We start from the raw sequence: 15,179 nt of genomic DNA on the forward strand, positions 1-15,179 counted from the left end.
CACGCGAGCTCTAGGGCAGATGCTCAACCACCTGCACATGATAGCGAGAAGCTCTTTCTCCCGAGGGTGGCACCATGGGGGAAGAAGGCCAGTGAGAAAGTTCAAGAGCAGCAGTTAGCGGGCCTCTCGCGCCCTCCCTCCCTGGCCCTGGGCTCCCCGCCTGTGTTCCATCTGTTCCCACTGTCCTGCCTAGACGCCCGGTAACAGCTGTGCCAAACTGAGGGCTTCCGATGGAGGAGACTCTGATCATTCCAGACGGCTCTCGTGCCCACCCCTCCTGTGAGCTAAGGGGATGCCTCGGGCTTGGCGAAGCCCGTGTCGCGTGGAGCACAGGGGTACAAATGACAGCCCCCGGCCCCACTCATGAACATCACCCCTCCACATCCTTCCCCCGCTGGCTCGGCAGTGGCCTGTAGCCCGTGGACACCCAGGTAATAGAGACACCCAGGACTGTCCACCCACCCCAGCTCCGGGAGCTCGAAGCACAGCTTCACGATCAGCGCCGTCATCATGGGCACGTGATGGTCCTCCTAACGAGGCTGGGAATGAGAGTCCCAGGTCACCAGCTCAGCGTAAGGGAGAGATTTCCAGCAGTGAGTGCTGGGCTGGGCTGGCCTGGCAGGTGGCGAGCACCCTGTTTCAGGAGGCATTCAAGCTGCGGTTGGAGGAGTCCTTGCCGGGGCTACCACAGAGCATGGGGAGGTGAGGTCTGTGTGTGGTTCATGGTGGCTTATGAGAAGATTCCCCGCGCCACACTCCAGCTCGGATGATTAATTCTGGGCTCAATCTGACTATACATTTAGGCTCGGTGGCCATCGTCACGGAGCCGATGTGTCTGACATTGGGCTGCATGCTCCTTGCGCTTTGTCCCACCTTATCCCACAGCTGAGAAATTGTCCCCATTTCACAGATGAGGAAGGTGGGTCTCCACTGGCAGGGTCAGGAAGGGAGCACACGTTGCCCTGAGCCTGTTCCGCCTCCCCTGCCCGGCCCTGTCTCTGTGGACCCTGCGTCTATCAGAACCATCCCCCTGCTTCTCATTGCCAGCCTCCCTGGCCTTCCTCGAGATCTCTGGTTGGCTCCCTTCCTTCCTCTCTGATCGGGGCCCAGGAAGCTCCAAGCCGAGGCTGGAACACCTCCTGGCTGGGCACCCAGCCTCCCGGTTCCCCAGCCCCGAGCCGGGGAGGCTCACCCGGCAGCATTCACGCCCACGGTGGAGCCCAGCTGCACAGCTGCCGGCTTGACGGTTTGGTCCGATTCAATACCCAGCTGCGTTGGCTGTGAGCCAGGATGGCTAGTCAGCAGGTAATAGTGCCAGTCCCTGGGCCAGACTCAGGTTCAACTCTCAGCTCTGTCACCTGCCAGCTGTGCAACTTCAGGAAAGTTGCTTCAACTCTCCGGGCCCTGGGTTCCCCGTTTGTAAAATGGAGACAGTGGTCGAGAATGTCAAATGAGTCACGTCTTGTGATGTCTTAGGGCTGTGCCTGGTGCTAGTTGTCATGTCGCGCTAGCTGTTGCATCGGATCGGTGAGCCCTTGCTTCTTGAAAACGTGAAAACAGCCTAGACCCTTGGAGATTGGAGCTTGGATCTAACCTGTCACCTTGTGCCTGGGGGCCTCTGTGAATTAGGTCACTTCATCTCCTTCAGAAAAGAACACTAGCTTTGGTTGGCTGGTTCCTACTGTGTGCCAGGTACCGTCCTGAGCATCTTATGTGAGCGACTCATTAATTCTCCCAGTAACTATAGGAGGGAAGCAGGCTTTACTACCCCATTTAGCAGATGAAAAAATTGAGGCAACTTTCCCAGGGTCACACCAGCTAACAAGAGGCAGAGGCAAGACTTGAACCCCAGCGTTCTGGCTCCTTAGCCCCAGACACTTGACCCCTGGGCTTTACTCCCTCTGTCAGCGTTACTAATCAGGTCTAGCTCATGTGTGTGCTTATTCCTGGCAGGCTTACCTTAAATTCATTCTCTCACCTGGAATACTTTCCCCAGCTCCCTCCAAACAAGCAGGCTCCCTTTCCCCCTCCAGAGTTCTGCACAGAGTTCTGCACAGGCTACCTCACTGGTCCCCACAGCAACCCTGGAGAGAAACCCTGTTATTCTCTGATGTGGACAGGGAAGCACAGAGAGGTTAAGTGACTTGCCCAAGATCACACAGCTAGCAGATTTGTAGCAGACATGATAGATCCGTGCCTGGCCCGCCGGCCTTCGCGGTCCAAGCTAGTGCCCTGGTCTCACCTCTCCATCCAGACATCCTCCACCCACCTTCTGTGCCCTCCTGGGGGAGAAGAGATTCACCATGAGCAGGCAGTGAGGGGCACACAGGCAGCAATGCCACTCAACCCGCCAGGAGGCAGGGAGTTGGTTGAATATTGTGCACCCCCTCAATGAAGCCAGCTTGGTCACATCATGCTTCTTTATTGAGCACCTACTGTGTGCAGAGGGGTACCACTTCACAGCCTCAAAGGTGTTGGCCAGCCCTTACTAGCAGCCCCGTCCTTGGGAGAAAAACAGATGGTCCCATCCTTCCCCTATCCAAGACGCAGGGAAACGGGCAAATCTGTGTTTCCGCTGTTTGTCCCCACGTCCTCCAGCTCCACTGCCACCGTAGGAGACAACAGAGGTGCCTGTCTGTCAAGGGCAAGTTCAGTCTACACACCCCCATTTGGGGGAGGGAAAAAACAACAACAAAAAAGCCAAACCACTCTCAGGAAGCACTTAGGGAAAGAGGAGCTTATTATAAATCAAGACAGAAGCAACAAGAAAGGGCCTGCTGGGCGGAGACGTGCCGCACTGTTGACAGCCCGTCCCTGCCCCCAGGGTGGAGGGAGACTCAGTCTCTCCATCCTCCCTGCGCTCTTTCACACTTTACTCAGTCAGGCGTAATTAGCAGTGAGCTTGCCATTGTTGAGGGGTTTTTCAGAAGCAACAAGAAAGGGCCTGCTGGGCGGAGACGTGCCGCACTGTTGACAGCCCGTCCCTGCCCCCAGGGTGGAGGGAGACTCAGTCTCTCCATCCTCCCTGCGCTCTTTCACACTTTACTCAGTCAGGCGTAATTAGCAGTGAGCTTGCCATTGTTGAGGGGTTTTTTTTAAGTCCCTTATTCAATTACTTGTTCATTACCCTCTAAAGGATCATTTTCCCACTGGTGTTTCTTCTCCCACTGTGTCCTTTCTTTTCCTGTCCTCCAGCTGCTAGCTCGCATGGTGACAGAGGGCAACCCCAAACCTGACACTGGCAGTAGCGGGGCTCTAGCGCTCCAGGAGTCACCTCTGGCCGCTGTTTTCATGTTGCGTCCGCTCCACTCTGGGGTCCGCTTTGCCCAGAGGCTGACCCGCTGGTCCTGGAGCCGTGAGCTCTGGCTGAGCTCTCCCCTGCCGGGGATTTATGACAATTCAAAGGCTTCATTCAGTAAGGTGTCACACGAAGAAACTTGGAGCTCCATTTAGCTTCCCCCGCCCCCCCACCATGATCAATTTTCTGAAATTATGGCATAATAATGGGGTTTTAAAGCCTTGTCAGTTCCAGGAAGAACAATGGGGGTTATTTGATTTGAGCCTGGCTGCAGGAGCTGGAGAAAGATGGTCCCGGCATTAGTGGAGTGACAGGTGCGATTGAAACCCCTCCTGGGAGGGCTGCACCCGACACTCTGAGTGGAGTGGGCAGGTCACCGGCTGAGTCACCCAGTGCGGACGGAGGGAGAGAGACTGAGTCTCTGCTGGAAAGGCCAGCAGCAGGTTTGTGAGCGAACACTTGTTCAGGGGATAAATAAATAGAATCAGGGAGAAAATGAAGGGCGGGGGGCCTCTGTGCGGGAGCCCTGTCTCCCCTGTGGGCCGACAGGTGGGTTTGTGACCGAAAGCTCGGCCTCTCTGTGCACCAGTGCCAAATCACGTCTCGGAGACAGTTTTGGGTGAAGTAGAAAAGGAGAGCTTTATTGCTTTGCCAGGCAAAGGGGGACACACCGGTTTCTGCCTCGAAAAACTGTGTGTGTGTCCCCCGCCAGAGGATTTGATGAAGGGCTTTATAGAAGCGGTTCAAAGGGTGGGGGCCGGAGTGGGGGAGTTCTCTGACAAGATTAGGGTGTGGTGAGCAGGGCCTGCACTCCCTTAATCTCATCTCAGGTGGTCGTCTCGAAATGTTTTAATTTATTTTATTTTTGGCTGCGTCGGGCCTTAGTTGCGGCATACGGGATCCTCATCACGGTGTGCCGTCTTCTCTCTAGTTGAGGCGCGGAGCTCAGTAGTTGTGGCGCGCGGGCTTAGTTGCCCCACGGCGTGTGGGATCTTAGTTCCCCGACCAGGGATCGAACCCGCGTCCCCTGCGTTGGCAGGTGGATTCTCAACCACTGGACCACCAGGGAAGCCCAGCGGTTGTCTCCTGATCTTGATGAGTTTCTCTGGTCCCTTTAATCTTGCTTCAGGTGGTTGCTTGGCTGCTCCTCCGTTGATTAGCAGCTGTTTGAATCCACCTTTCGGAACTCAGGGACGGTCATGGGGGCTGCAGTCTTGCCTATAAGAAGTGGGGGACAAAAAGGGCCTCCGTGCCAGGGAGCCGCACAGGGCCCCGCTCAGTTTCAGGTCACTCTCTTGTCCGGTTCCTGCAGCCCGAGGACATGCATCTCTGATCCCCACATTCAGAGAAAGGAGTCTGTGCTGAGCAGACGTCGGACTGTCAAGAGCCAGAGGTTTGAGAAGCTGGTCTCTGCTCTCAGGGGTCTTGTTTTAAGGAGGGTGCGGCCCTGCCTGGCCCCTGGGGCCTCCGCGGCTCAAGAGTGCCTGGCACAGGTTTGGGAGACAAGACCCCGGCCCATAAGGAGCTTGGACCTCACCAGGGAGACGGGGCTGTTCTCCGGGCAGCCGCAAAAGCGCCCCAGCATCCGTCAGAGCCTTCCCTCCGTGGCCTGTGAGATTCCCACGGCAGGCCTGAGAGCCTGTGAGGTTCCAACGGGCACAAAAGACCACGGGACGGCCGAACCGGGAGCGTCTAATGACACATCCAAGATTGTGCCACAGGGTCAGCTGCAGCGTTTCAGGGGAGGGTGAAAGCTCAGAAAGGTGGGGGTGTGGCCAGCAGCCAGCCCAGGAAGCATCCAGAATTTGGGAAATTGGGGTTAGGCCTAGGAGTGAAAGCAGTTTGGACAGGTCAAGCAGGGCCCGAGGGAGGTAGGGTGGGGTGCGGCCTGGGAGGAGAGCCGAAGCGGAGGCCCGGGGTCCTGTGGGGGTTGGACGGGCAGCTCATCTGATGGATAGAGAGATGGATGGAAGGGAAGGGCAGACAGTGAGTAGGTCAGTGCGTCCAGACGCCTGTGTGGAGAGCGCCACGCGCAGAGCTTGTCCAGAGCGGAGATTCCAGGTCAGCGGGCGCCCAGGAATCTGTATTTCAGCAAGCCCCCTGCAGCGGGGCTTCCGGTACAGCCCACACTCTTAAGAAATCCTGGGGGAAATGGACAGATTGCCCCTTCCCCACGTAACCATGCGAGTGTGTCCTGATCCACTTTCTCTGCAGCTCCAGCTCCAGCAGGGGCATTAAACCCTTAAGCAGAATCTGTACCCATTGTTCTGTGATTCTTTTTTCTGTTAATGGACGTGAAATTTACATAACATAAATTAACTGTTTTAAGTGCACAGTTCGGTGGCATTTAGTACACTCACCATGTCGTGCCATCATTACCACCATCCTCCCGGGTGGCAACCTGGTGCCCATTTAACAATCTGTCTCTTTCCCCCTGTCCCCACCCCTGGCAACCACCAGGCTGCTTTCTGCCTCTATGATGGATTTATCTGTAGATATTCTAGATACTTTGTATAAATGGAACCACCCATATGATTTGTTCTATCGTCAGCCACTTAATGAGAAACGGTGGAGGTCCTTCAGGTGAGCCCGGTCGTGGGACCGCTCCTCTGTCTAGCCGCTTGCCACGGGTGGGCCCTGCCCTGGCCTCCGCGGCGCATCGGCTTACAGACGCCTCACCATAGGCCCCGCAGGGGGCACTGTTACCGAGCCCATTGTACACACGTGGAGACTGAGTCTGGCAGGCAGGTGGGGTAGGGCGGGCCCATGCCCAAGCTCATACCTGCTTCGAGCCATGGTAGATCCAGGGTCCATCGCTCACCTGCTGCCTCTGGGCTCCTCTACAGGAATGTGTTTGTCTAATACCGTGTCATTAAAACAAATGTTTGAAGGGAGGAGCTCAAACACCTGCCTGCACCCTGGCCTGCGTTCCCTCTTCACGACCTGCGATTTCTGCTACACTGCCCTCTGGGCTCTGGATTTTGGGGGGATGGTCTTGTCTCCTTGGCCCCCTCGTATGGCTGCTGGGGTCAAGGCCGTCTCTTCATGTCTTTTGTACCCTGGACCAGGTTTGGCCCACAGCTTGTCCTCATGTGGGTGGGAAGCCACACCCCTAACCCCAGTCGATCTTGGGGTCAGAAGTCCTGGATCCAGGTTTCTGCTGTATACTAACCAGTCACCTGACTCCTCAGGGTCTCAGTTTACCCATCGGTGTGAAGGAGTGCGTTATCTCTGCGCTGAGGGCTTGCGGGTGAGATGAAAGGAGATGCCCCGAGCGTACCCAGCACCTGACACCAGGTAGACGCCACGTTACGTCTGTGTGCTGTAGTTGGCACGTCAGCCAGGAGAACCATTGCTGGGTACCTTGAAGGGAAGGGACGGGAACCTGGCAGGACCCGCTGCTGTCCACATGGCTGGTATAGAGAGGGAGGGCTACAGGAGCACAGCTGCACAGGAGGGGCCCTCGGTTTTCTTCCGGCCTCTGCCCAGTCCAGTAGCAGGTGCGTTTTCACACTGCTTACGATGCCTGATTCTGGGCTGAGACCTCAGGGCTGTGCCCCCAACTCAGCATGAGCCTTCCCATCGCCCGTCCCAACGGCCAAGACTGAATGTCACAGCTCTGCCCCTCTGCTGCAGAGCAAAGGCGTGGCAAACTCGGAGCCAGAGAGCCCAGGCAGTAGGGCATGGTGGGGTCTGTGGCCCAGCAAGAGAAGGCATGCCCAGACCTTGACAAATGGATTGTCACTGCTCGGCTCCAGCCTCCTGGTGCCAGAGTTTCTGATTTGTAAAGGAGAAGCAGAAAACTCATGATTTTATATAAAATGCCTGCATTTCTTAAACATAGCCGAGCACAGCAAGCCTCGTCTATGTACCATCTCCACTCCTCGGCCTCCAAGGTGTGACCTCAGGTACAGTCTCGGTCCCGGTCAACCTCTCCCCCTGGGAGAGGGCCCTTGTATCTATCTTCAGACATTTAACAGTAAAATTCTAGAGCAAGGATGCCTGGGTTTAAATACCGGCTGCCTAGCTGTGTGACCTTGGACAAATTACTTAGCCTCTCTGTGCCTCCACTTCCTCATCCATAAAATGGCAATACAAGTTTTGCTGTAATCATCAGACTTATTACGACTCTAGTTGTTATTCCCGTGAAGAAAATCAAATATCTGTGCAGGAGGTCGGTCAGGTATGGTGGTTAAGTGTAGACTCTGGGGTCAAATAGAATCCGGTTCAAATCCCACTCCTGCTGTTAACATGAAGTTGACCTTCGGCAGAGCATTTAATCCTCTGAGTCTCTGTCCTCATTTGTAAAAGAGTGAGTGGAAATCACTCCTACTGCGTGGCGTTGTCTTGAGGGTTCGTGTCACTGGTGTCGCGAAATCACTAGCACAGAGCCTGTTGCAGGCTGAGTCCTCATTAAAAGGTAACAGTTATCACACTGCAGGCTGGTGAGTGGAGGGAGGGGGAGGTCCAGGAGGTAGAGGTGTGGGTCGGTGAGCCTGGGAATGGGGAGAAATGGGGAGGCTGAGACAGGGAAGGGTGACAGGCCAGCTTCCCTGCTGTGCATGGAGCCAGCCCTCCTCCCCGACTCAGCCCAAGGTCTCAAAGGAGGCCTTGCCGTGGGCAGGCAGGAGAGGCCGGAGAGAGACAGCTATCAGAACACAGTGAAGGAGAGACAGGCCTTCCAGAACTGGTGGCGGTGTGGGACTGGGCCCCAACCAAGGACCTCCACTACAGTGACCCAGGGACATGTTGAAAGAGACAGAAGGAAACATCCTCACACCTTCCTTCTTAGGAGGCGGTGCAGGCTGCAGATGGGCCTGCCCCACCAGCCATATGTGTCTGCTGAGAGTACATTTGTATCACAGGGAACTACATTTCCCAGGTTCCCTTGCTGTCCCATTTCCTGGAAGGCTCAGCCAATGGGAAGCCCTGATGGGGGGATCAGCAGGCGGGAGGAAGGGAGAAGCCAGGGTATTTCTCCTCCTCTTCCTCTGCTTCCTGGGGCACCTCTGACAAAGGTTTGGCCTTCTCCCTGGCTCTACCTCCCTCCAGAAAGCCCTTCCTCCATGATCCTAGCTTCTTCTGGGCAGCTCCAGTTTCTGGCTCTGGGGACACCACCTCCCATTGTCCCGCCACCCGTAGATAGGCAGCAGCTTCCTGCTATCGCTAATCTCTGGGTGGTCTCGCCATCCGCTGCTTGTCTTCTCAGCTCTTCCACTGTCTCTGTGGCCAAGTCCCAGGATTAAACTACCCCAGCCCGAGAGACCTAAGAGGTTCCTGTTTCCTGGCTGGACCTGGTTGGTACAGTAGCTAATACTTGATGGGCAGATACCCATTATGCGCAGATATGTGCAAGCTTGGAGGCCCTGTTCTCACCTCACCTTAATGGGGAGGCGCGCATGTTCTCTGAACCAGGAGGTGAGTCAGGTTCAGACCCATCTCTTGCCGGGTCCAACGCCCGTATTGTTTCCTGGCGAAGGATGACATTGGAGAATTTGCACTAAAGTCCTCATTGAACGTCCATCTTGACATGCCACTTATCAGATAAGCCACTAAATTCTGCCGAGCCTCGGTTTTCTCATCTGTAAAATGAGGAAAATTATAGCAACTCCCTCCTATGATTACTATGAGGTTTAAATGAGATTAATACTTCATGTGCTAGCTCTTTGAACAGTGCCTGGCACATAGCAGCTCAAGAATCCGGAGTCTGGTTAACTTTATGGCCACCCTTGTCACTCTACTCCCACCCTCAGCCTCTGCTGATTTTCCCTTACGGGTGGGAAGAATTAGTGATAAATGTTTCAGTCCGTGGTATCTCCATGTGCAAGTGTCTACTCATAAAAGCCATTCATTCATGCAGTGAGCTCTCTTGAGGCACCTGTTTGTGCCCGACACTGGGCTCTCTGTGGGGGACCCAGATGACAAGGCCCCATCCCTGCCCCCCACCCCAGAAGGGCCATGAGACATGGGACAGGGATCATAATGGAAGGTGGCGTGAACAGCATGAGCAGGAGAGGTCCCCAGAGGAGTTGGTTTCTTTCCTGACACTGAGGGGGATGATTGGAGGCTTCCTGGAGGAGGTGGCATTTGAACTATGCTTAGTCTGTTGGGAATACAGAGCAGGATGTAGCAGCTAAGAGTGCAGCTCTAAAGTCAGGCCACCTGCAGGGGTTTGAAGCTTGAGTGAGCGGCCTTGGCTCCCCTTTCACTCTTTCTGACCCCACCTGTGACTTGGGGTCCCCAAGATCGATGGAGCAGGATGGTTAAGAGCACAGTCTCTGGGACCAGCCTGCCCAGCCCCTCGCCGGCTGGCAGAATAACCTTGGCTGGGACTCGGATTCCCTGTGCCTCAGTTTTCTCAACTGTAAAGTAAGCAATAGGGACTTCCCTGGTGGTGCGGTGGATAAGACTCTGTGCTCCCAGTGTAGGGGGCCGGGGTTCGATCCCTGGTCTGGGAACTAGGTCCCACAGGCAGGCTGCAACTAAGAGTTCGTATTCCACAACTAAGGAGCTGGCGAGCCGCAACTAAGGAGCCCAGGTGCTGTAACTACGGAGCCCGCCTGCTCCAACTAAGACCCAGAGAAATAAATAAACCAAATAAATAAATAAATAAGTTTTTTTTTTTTTTTTTTTAACGAGCGATAGATCATCCCTGCCTCGCGGGGTCAGTGGGAGAGCTGAACAGTTTAATTCATGTGAAGTTCTTGGTGCAGCACTTGTTGCCCTCACTTACCAAATGGTGCAGAAGAGGAGAATGCTTTCATGGCATCTGATGTCGTGGGGCTTCTGAGCCCCTCACTTCCTGGTTTTCCTCCCTCCCTGCAGCCGCCACCTTCATGGAGCACTGGAAGCGGAAACAGATGCGGCTCAATTACCGCTGGGACCTCACAGGCTTCGAGGAGGAGGAGGTGAGTGGGCTTGGCAACTGCGCCCCCCGTGCCCTCCCGCGTGTCCCCCCCGGCCCCCGCCCTGTTGCTTCTGGGAGACTCACGTGGAAGCCCTAGGTCCTAAAGCCCAGGCAGGGCTGCTCCCTGCCTGCTTCTCAGTTCACGTCCCTGATGTTTGAATCCCCCGCAGTTGCCAGGGCAACCGTATGATGTCTGTTCTAGTGTTTCTGATCTCCATGCTCACATGGACGCACCACCCAGCAGCGTGGTTGGCGACTCAGGCCAAGGCTCACCGTGCTGATCTCATCCTGTCTGGGGGCAGCACCGCGGGTCTGGGGAGGGGATTACCACCACCCACGAGGCTGAGTCCCCAAAGGCAGCCGTGAGGCTTTGCCCCAGGGGCCAAACCCACGGTCCTCAGAGCCAGCTCTTGGCCTGCAGTTGGACGTGGCTGAGAAGTGGGGCAGATCCTTCACTAATAGAGGGAAGCCACGTACCGGGCATCTTCGCGCACCAAAGAGAGGGGCATTCGGGATCGAATGGCCACTGCGACGGCGGGTGGACCCCCCTCCCCGGGGTTGCTCAGGAGAAACTTTGCCACTGCCCCATCCCGAATTGCCAGCTCCAGCCAGAATCCCCATGGTATGAGTGGGAATAAAAAGGAACAAGGTCTCCCAAATAGCAGAGCCATTAGGTATGGCCACAGTGACCGCAGCTTCATGTTATGAAATCTTTCGCTCAGTTTTTTTAAAGAGAAACTGCTCATCCATTTTCACTGTAATGTGAAAATCTCTTCCATCATCTTTTTAAACATCCCTATTATTATATTTCCCCACACACGCACTCCCTCGAAGACCGGATCACTTTTCAGCCAAATGTGTAGCTGAGAATCCCCTGTGCAGGCTCTGTGCTGAAAGTGTTGTCAGCAGACAAGGGCGCGAGTTTGCTGGAAGAGGCACCAGCTTAGTGGAGGCGAGACAGCCTCTGGGACCAGGCTGTCCTTGCACCACCCTCGCTGTGTGACCTGGGGCAAGTTGCTTAACCTTTCTGTGCCTCAGTGTCCTCACCTCTCAAACAGGGATGCAGGAGTAGGGTTTGAGGGGGTCTCCCTGGGTCAGCAGATATAAAGCACTTCAAGCAGGGCCTGGCACCAGCGGGTGTCCCTTAACCCGTCTCCCACCTCTGGGTTCAACCTCTTCCCCAGTGGGTCTCATCGTCCCGTTTCACAGATGGCGGGACCGAGGCTGACGCCAGGACAGACACGCGGCTCCTTAGGGGCAGAGACAGGCGTGGAACTCCATCCCCCATGACGGGCCCCGGGTCACCTGTCTGCCAGAGCGTGTTCTAAAGATTCAAATAGAACAAAAAGCAGTGTTGTCTTGTTATTTTGGAAGTAGATTCAGAACATCCCTTTTCATGATGTCCCTGGGGTTGGGGCAGTTCGATCCCTTGGGGACCCGTCCTGTGAACTCTTCACCCTGATGGCTCAGACCCTAGACGGTGGGGTGGCGATCAGAGCCACTGGGCACGGGTCCCCAGGGGCCCTGAATGAGTCCCCGAAAGCGAGCCCCCCACGGCTGGCCAGGGCCTCTTCTGGGGTTAATCACCCGAGACGAAGGGGCAGCCTCTCCACGACATGACCCCCGGTGTCCGCTCTCGCAGCAGAAGGAAGCCTGTACGCAGTCGTCTGGCCTGTGTGTTCCTTCCCTGAGTCTAAGACAGTCCAGCCCAGCGCTCCCTCGGGAATTACCTAGAACGTGCGACCTGCGGAAGCAGCAACATGCACGGCCACCCTAAAGTAGCATCAGCCTTTAGTGAGCCCTCCTTATCCACCCGTGTCCAACTACCTTCATCCAGGTTCTTAAGTATGTCATCTGTAGCAGACGTAGCCTGTTCCTTAAAAAAACAACACAAGTAATGAAATCTTTTTGTTTTTGTTTTACGTTTCTGGTTCCCGGAAGGAGGCTGTCAAGGTTTGGAATTTTTTTGTCACTCCTCTGTCTTCCGGTAGCCTGTCTCCCTGGGAGAGGGACCTTCTCGCTGAGACCTTCCATCTGTTTCTGCTGAGCTGTTCCCTGCGGCTCTTCCATGGCGGGCAGGGGTCTCCGTTTCCTCCCCCACCTCTGGGTCTCTCTTAACCCCTGTTCTTCTGTTCCAGTGCCCTTTGCTGATCTGCTCTTGGCTCCCCCGAGGTCTGGTGCCTCTGGTCTGCCCCCGCTTGCTGACACTTACTGCCATCTCTTCTGACCCCCACGGCTCCAGATAGGATATTCTCAGGGGCCAGTTCATGGCTGGGTGTTCAGAGTGAGTGGCCTGCAGGATGGGCTGCAGCCTGGCGCGGACTGACCTGCCTGCAGGACACAGAGCCCGATTCTGTGGCCTTCCCAGTGGGCTAGGGTTCCCCACAAGGTGGAGAATCCTGGATGAACTGCGTACAATGAGTTCTAAATTGGAAAGGGTACAAACAGCCAGCTAGGAACTGGCCCCAAAGGGTGTCCAAGGGAATGTCTGGGCTGATTTTGCCATGCGTGCTCCTGTTGAGGGACTCAAACTCACAGAATTAACAAAGGCTCCCCGCTGACTTGGTTTCTTTCGCAGGACCATCCCAGAGCCGAATATGAAGCCAGAGTTTTGGAGAAGTCTCTTAGGAAGGACTCCAGAAACAAAGAGGTACGGTGGCCGCTGCCAGTTGACTTTCCCAGCAGCAAAACATTTTACATTCATCAGCATTGCAGACCAGGGATCAGCAAGCACTGTGTAGTTGGGGGGCCGGCCCCCAGACGGGGCCAGATAGCAAATATTTTAGACCCTGCAGGCCTCTGTCATAGCAACTCAACTCTGCCATTGCAGGATAAAAACAGCCATAGACAACAGGTAAACAAAGGGGTCTGGCTGTGTTCCAATAAAACTTTATTTATAAAACAAGCAAGGGGCCGATTTGTCAAACCTGCTGGAGTAGAGAGCTACCTTCTTGGTCTATCCTGAGGGTGATCTCAAACTCCAGCCAACATTTCAACATCAAGAACCGAGTAGCTTGGCAGCTTTTTTGCTCTGGGTGGTCGTTATGTCCAGCCCTCCAGTTCTACTCTGAATGATGGTTGGAAGGGTTTGCCCCCAGCAGGGTCCCTGAGCAGCTGGCCGGTTCCTTGTCTCACTCACAGACCGTGAGAATGAGAGAGAGAGGTGTTTTTGTGATGTTCCTGAAGCCATCCCCTTTTTGCTAACAAATGCCCTTCTTTCTCCCCAAAACCTCGCATTCAAATTGGCAGTCATGTTTGCAGCCTGAATTCTCGCAAACCTCTGGCGGGTGCTTGGTATTTTTTTAACGGAGGTTTTTTTATATGACATGGGACAAGCACAGAGCGCCCGGGCCCTTGTCAGCCTCTCACTGAGGCTGGAAAGTCGGCTCTTGAAGGGATGGGGAGCGATTGCGGGACACTCTTCCCAGATCCCGGCGTTCTGGGTCACATCTGCACCCTCGGCCTCTGGGCGTGACCAGAGCAAACCCCTGCATCGATCTTTTCTTGTCATTGTGTCCCGTGGACAGAGTTTGCTGGTACAGAGTGGCTGGGGGTCCCAATTACCAAAAGTCCCCTCTTGGGGGGGCAAAGTGGGTGCAGCAAAATCCCCTCTCGGGCCCCGGTTGCCGTAACAGAGCAAAAGCCCAGCTCAGTCCTCCTGCAGCCAGAAAGCGGGTGCACTTCCCTAAACTCAATATGTGAGAGGGACCGAGGGTGCAGAGAGGATAACCACAAAAGCGTGAGTCCTCACCCCAAATGAGGAGACCGTCCTTTTAACTTGACACATCAGAACGCCTGCATGTCCCGAGCCCGTTGCCTTCAGAGCAGCCGCCCTGTGGCCTTGAACTAAGGGCTCCGACAGCCTCCCCCTGGGCTGCGTTCCCTCTCCTAAAGGGAGAGGCGTGGTCGCCGCTGCTCTGAAGCCCCCAGGCCCCCGCGGTGAGCCACCACGACCCGTGTGCCCCCCGACAGTCCACCCCACGGCTTGACGGTGGCCCCTCGTAGCGTGAACGTGGATGGGATTTCATTCCTTCCTAAGGAAAAAAGGGCTCCGCGGCCCACGTCACATCCACTTAAGTCAGGGCCTCGACCAAGCCCGAGTGCCGGGCCTGGGCAGCCATGCCAGATGCCCGGTCACTCTGCTTCTCGGCTTTGACCCGAGCTCTTTGGTCACAAGAGCGACAGAGGTCGGGGTTCGTTTCTGCCAGCCTCTGATGGCGACGCCAGGCCCCGAATGCCCTCCGTGGGGCCACACCCTCCCTTGATTTTTCTCCTCCGTTTCCCTGGCTCCCAACTTTGTGGTCTTAATTTCTCCCCCAGCTGGGGCACCAGGTTTGTTTAGGAAAGAAAAGATCCACCCCTTCGTTGACGTGTTAGCATTCTGAGTGCGGCTTCCTTCACGTTGGCGTAAAACGCGCAGTCATCCTCGCCTTTGCGTAAGATGCACCGTCGGAATTACGGCCGCCGTCTGGTGACAGGGGCCCCATGGAGCCCACCGAGCTTCCAGGCTGGAGTTTTCATTTCCATTACCTCTGTGGCAGCCTTTCTTTTAGAATGTGGGTCTCTGCCATCTCTGATGGGTCTAAGATGCCCAGAGCCTGAACCAGCCCCAGCAGCCGGCACAGCCAGCGATGCACTGGCTGCCCAGGGGCCGATGGGGGCCTGGGTGGCGGTCTCACCCCATGGTGCTCTCTTGTTCCCTCCACCCGCCCCAGAAGCGCCGGCACCTTCCGGAGGAACCCACAAACAAATGGAGGCAGAGGGTTAAGACAGCCATGGCGGGGGTGAAATTGGTACATGTCACGTCGGGCCGTCGCGAGGCTTGAGTGTTTGCAGATGACCGAAGTCCACTGTGTTTTCCTCAACCGACTCTGGCTGCTGTGTTATCCTCTTAACATCCACATCCACGGTCCTTTGCCTTCCCTCGGCACCCACGGGCTGTGACGTGTGTTGAGGTGTCTGCATGGCTGTGGT

General features: G+C 55.6%; 1 protein-coding gene across 9 annotated transcripts in view; it reads left to right on the forward strand.

Annotated features, from left to right (window-relative positions):
- ANO1 (anoctamin 1) overlaps positions 1-15,179 on the forward strand; it is a 91,342-nt gene that overhangs the window by 47,425 nt on the left and 28,738 nt on the right. For 4 of the 9 annotated variants that reach the window (XM_024133135.3, XM_024133137.3, XM_028478615.2 and 1 more), the window contains 4 exons: positions 10,124-10,206; positions 12,147-12,158; positions 12,784-12,855; positions 14,921-14,998. In XM_024133135.3, the coding sequence (XP_023988903.1) occupies positions 10,124-10,206; positions 12,147-12,158; positions 12,784-12,855; positions 14,921-14,998 (245 nt within the window). The remainder of the gene's footprint in view (positions 1-10,123; positions 10,207-12,146; positions 12,159-12,783; positions 12,856-14,920; positions 14,999-15,179) is intronic. The other 5 variants (XM_024133138.3, XM_024133139.3, XM_055079483.1 and 2 more) reach the window with 3 other exon arrangements.

The sequence above is a fragment of the Physeter macrocephalus genome, chromosome 18 (genome assembly GCF_002837175.3).
Source record: "Physeter macrocephalus isolate SW-GA chromosome 18, ASM283717v5, whole genome shotgun sequence".
In the NCBI taxonomy this organism is placed as follows: domain Eukaryota; kingdom Metazoa; phylum Chordata; class Mammalia; order Artiodactyla; family Physeteridae; genus Physeter; species Physeter macrocephalus.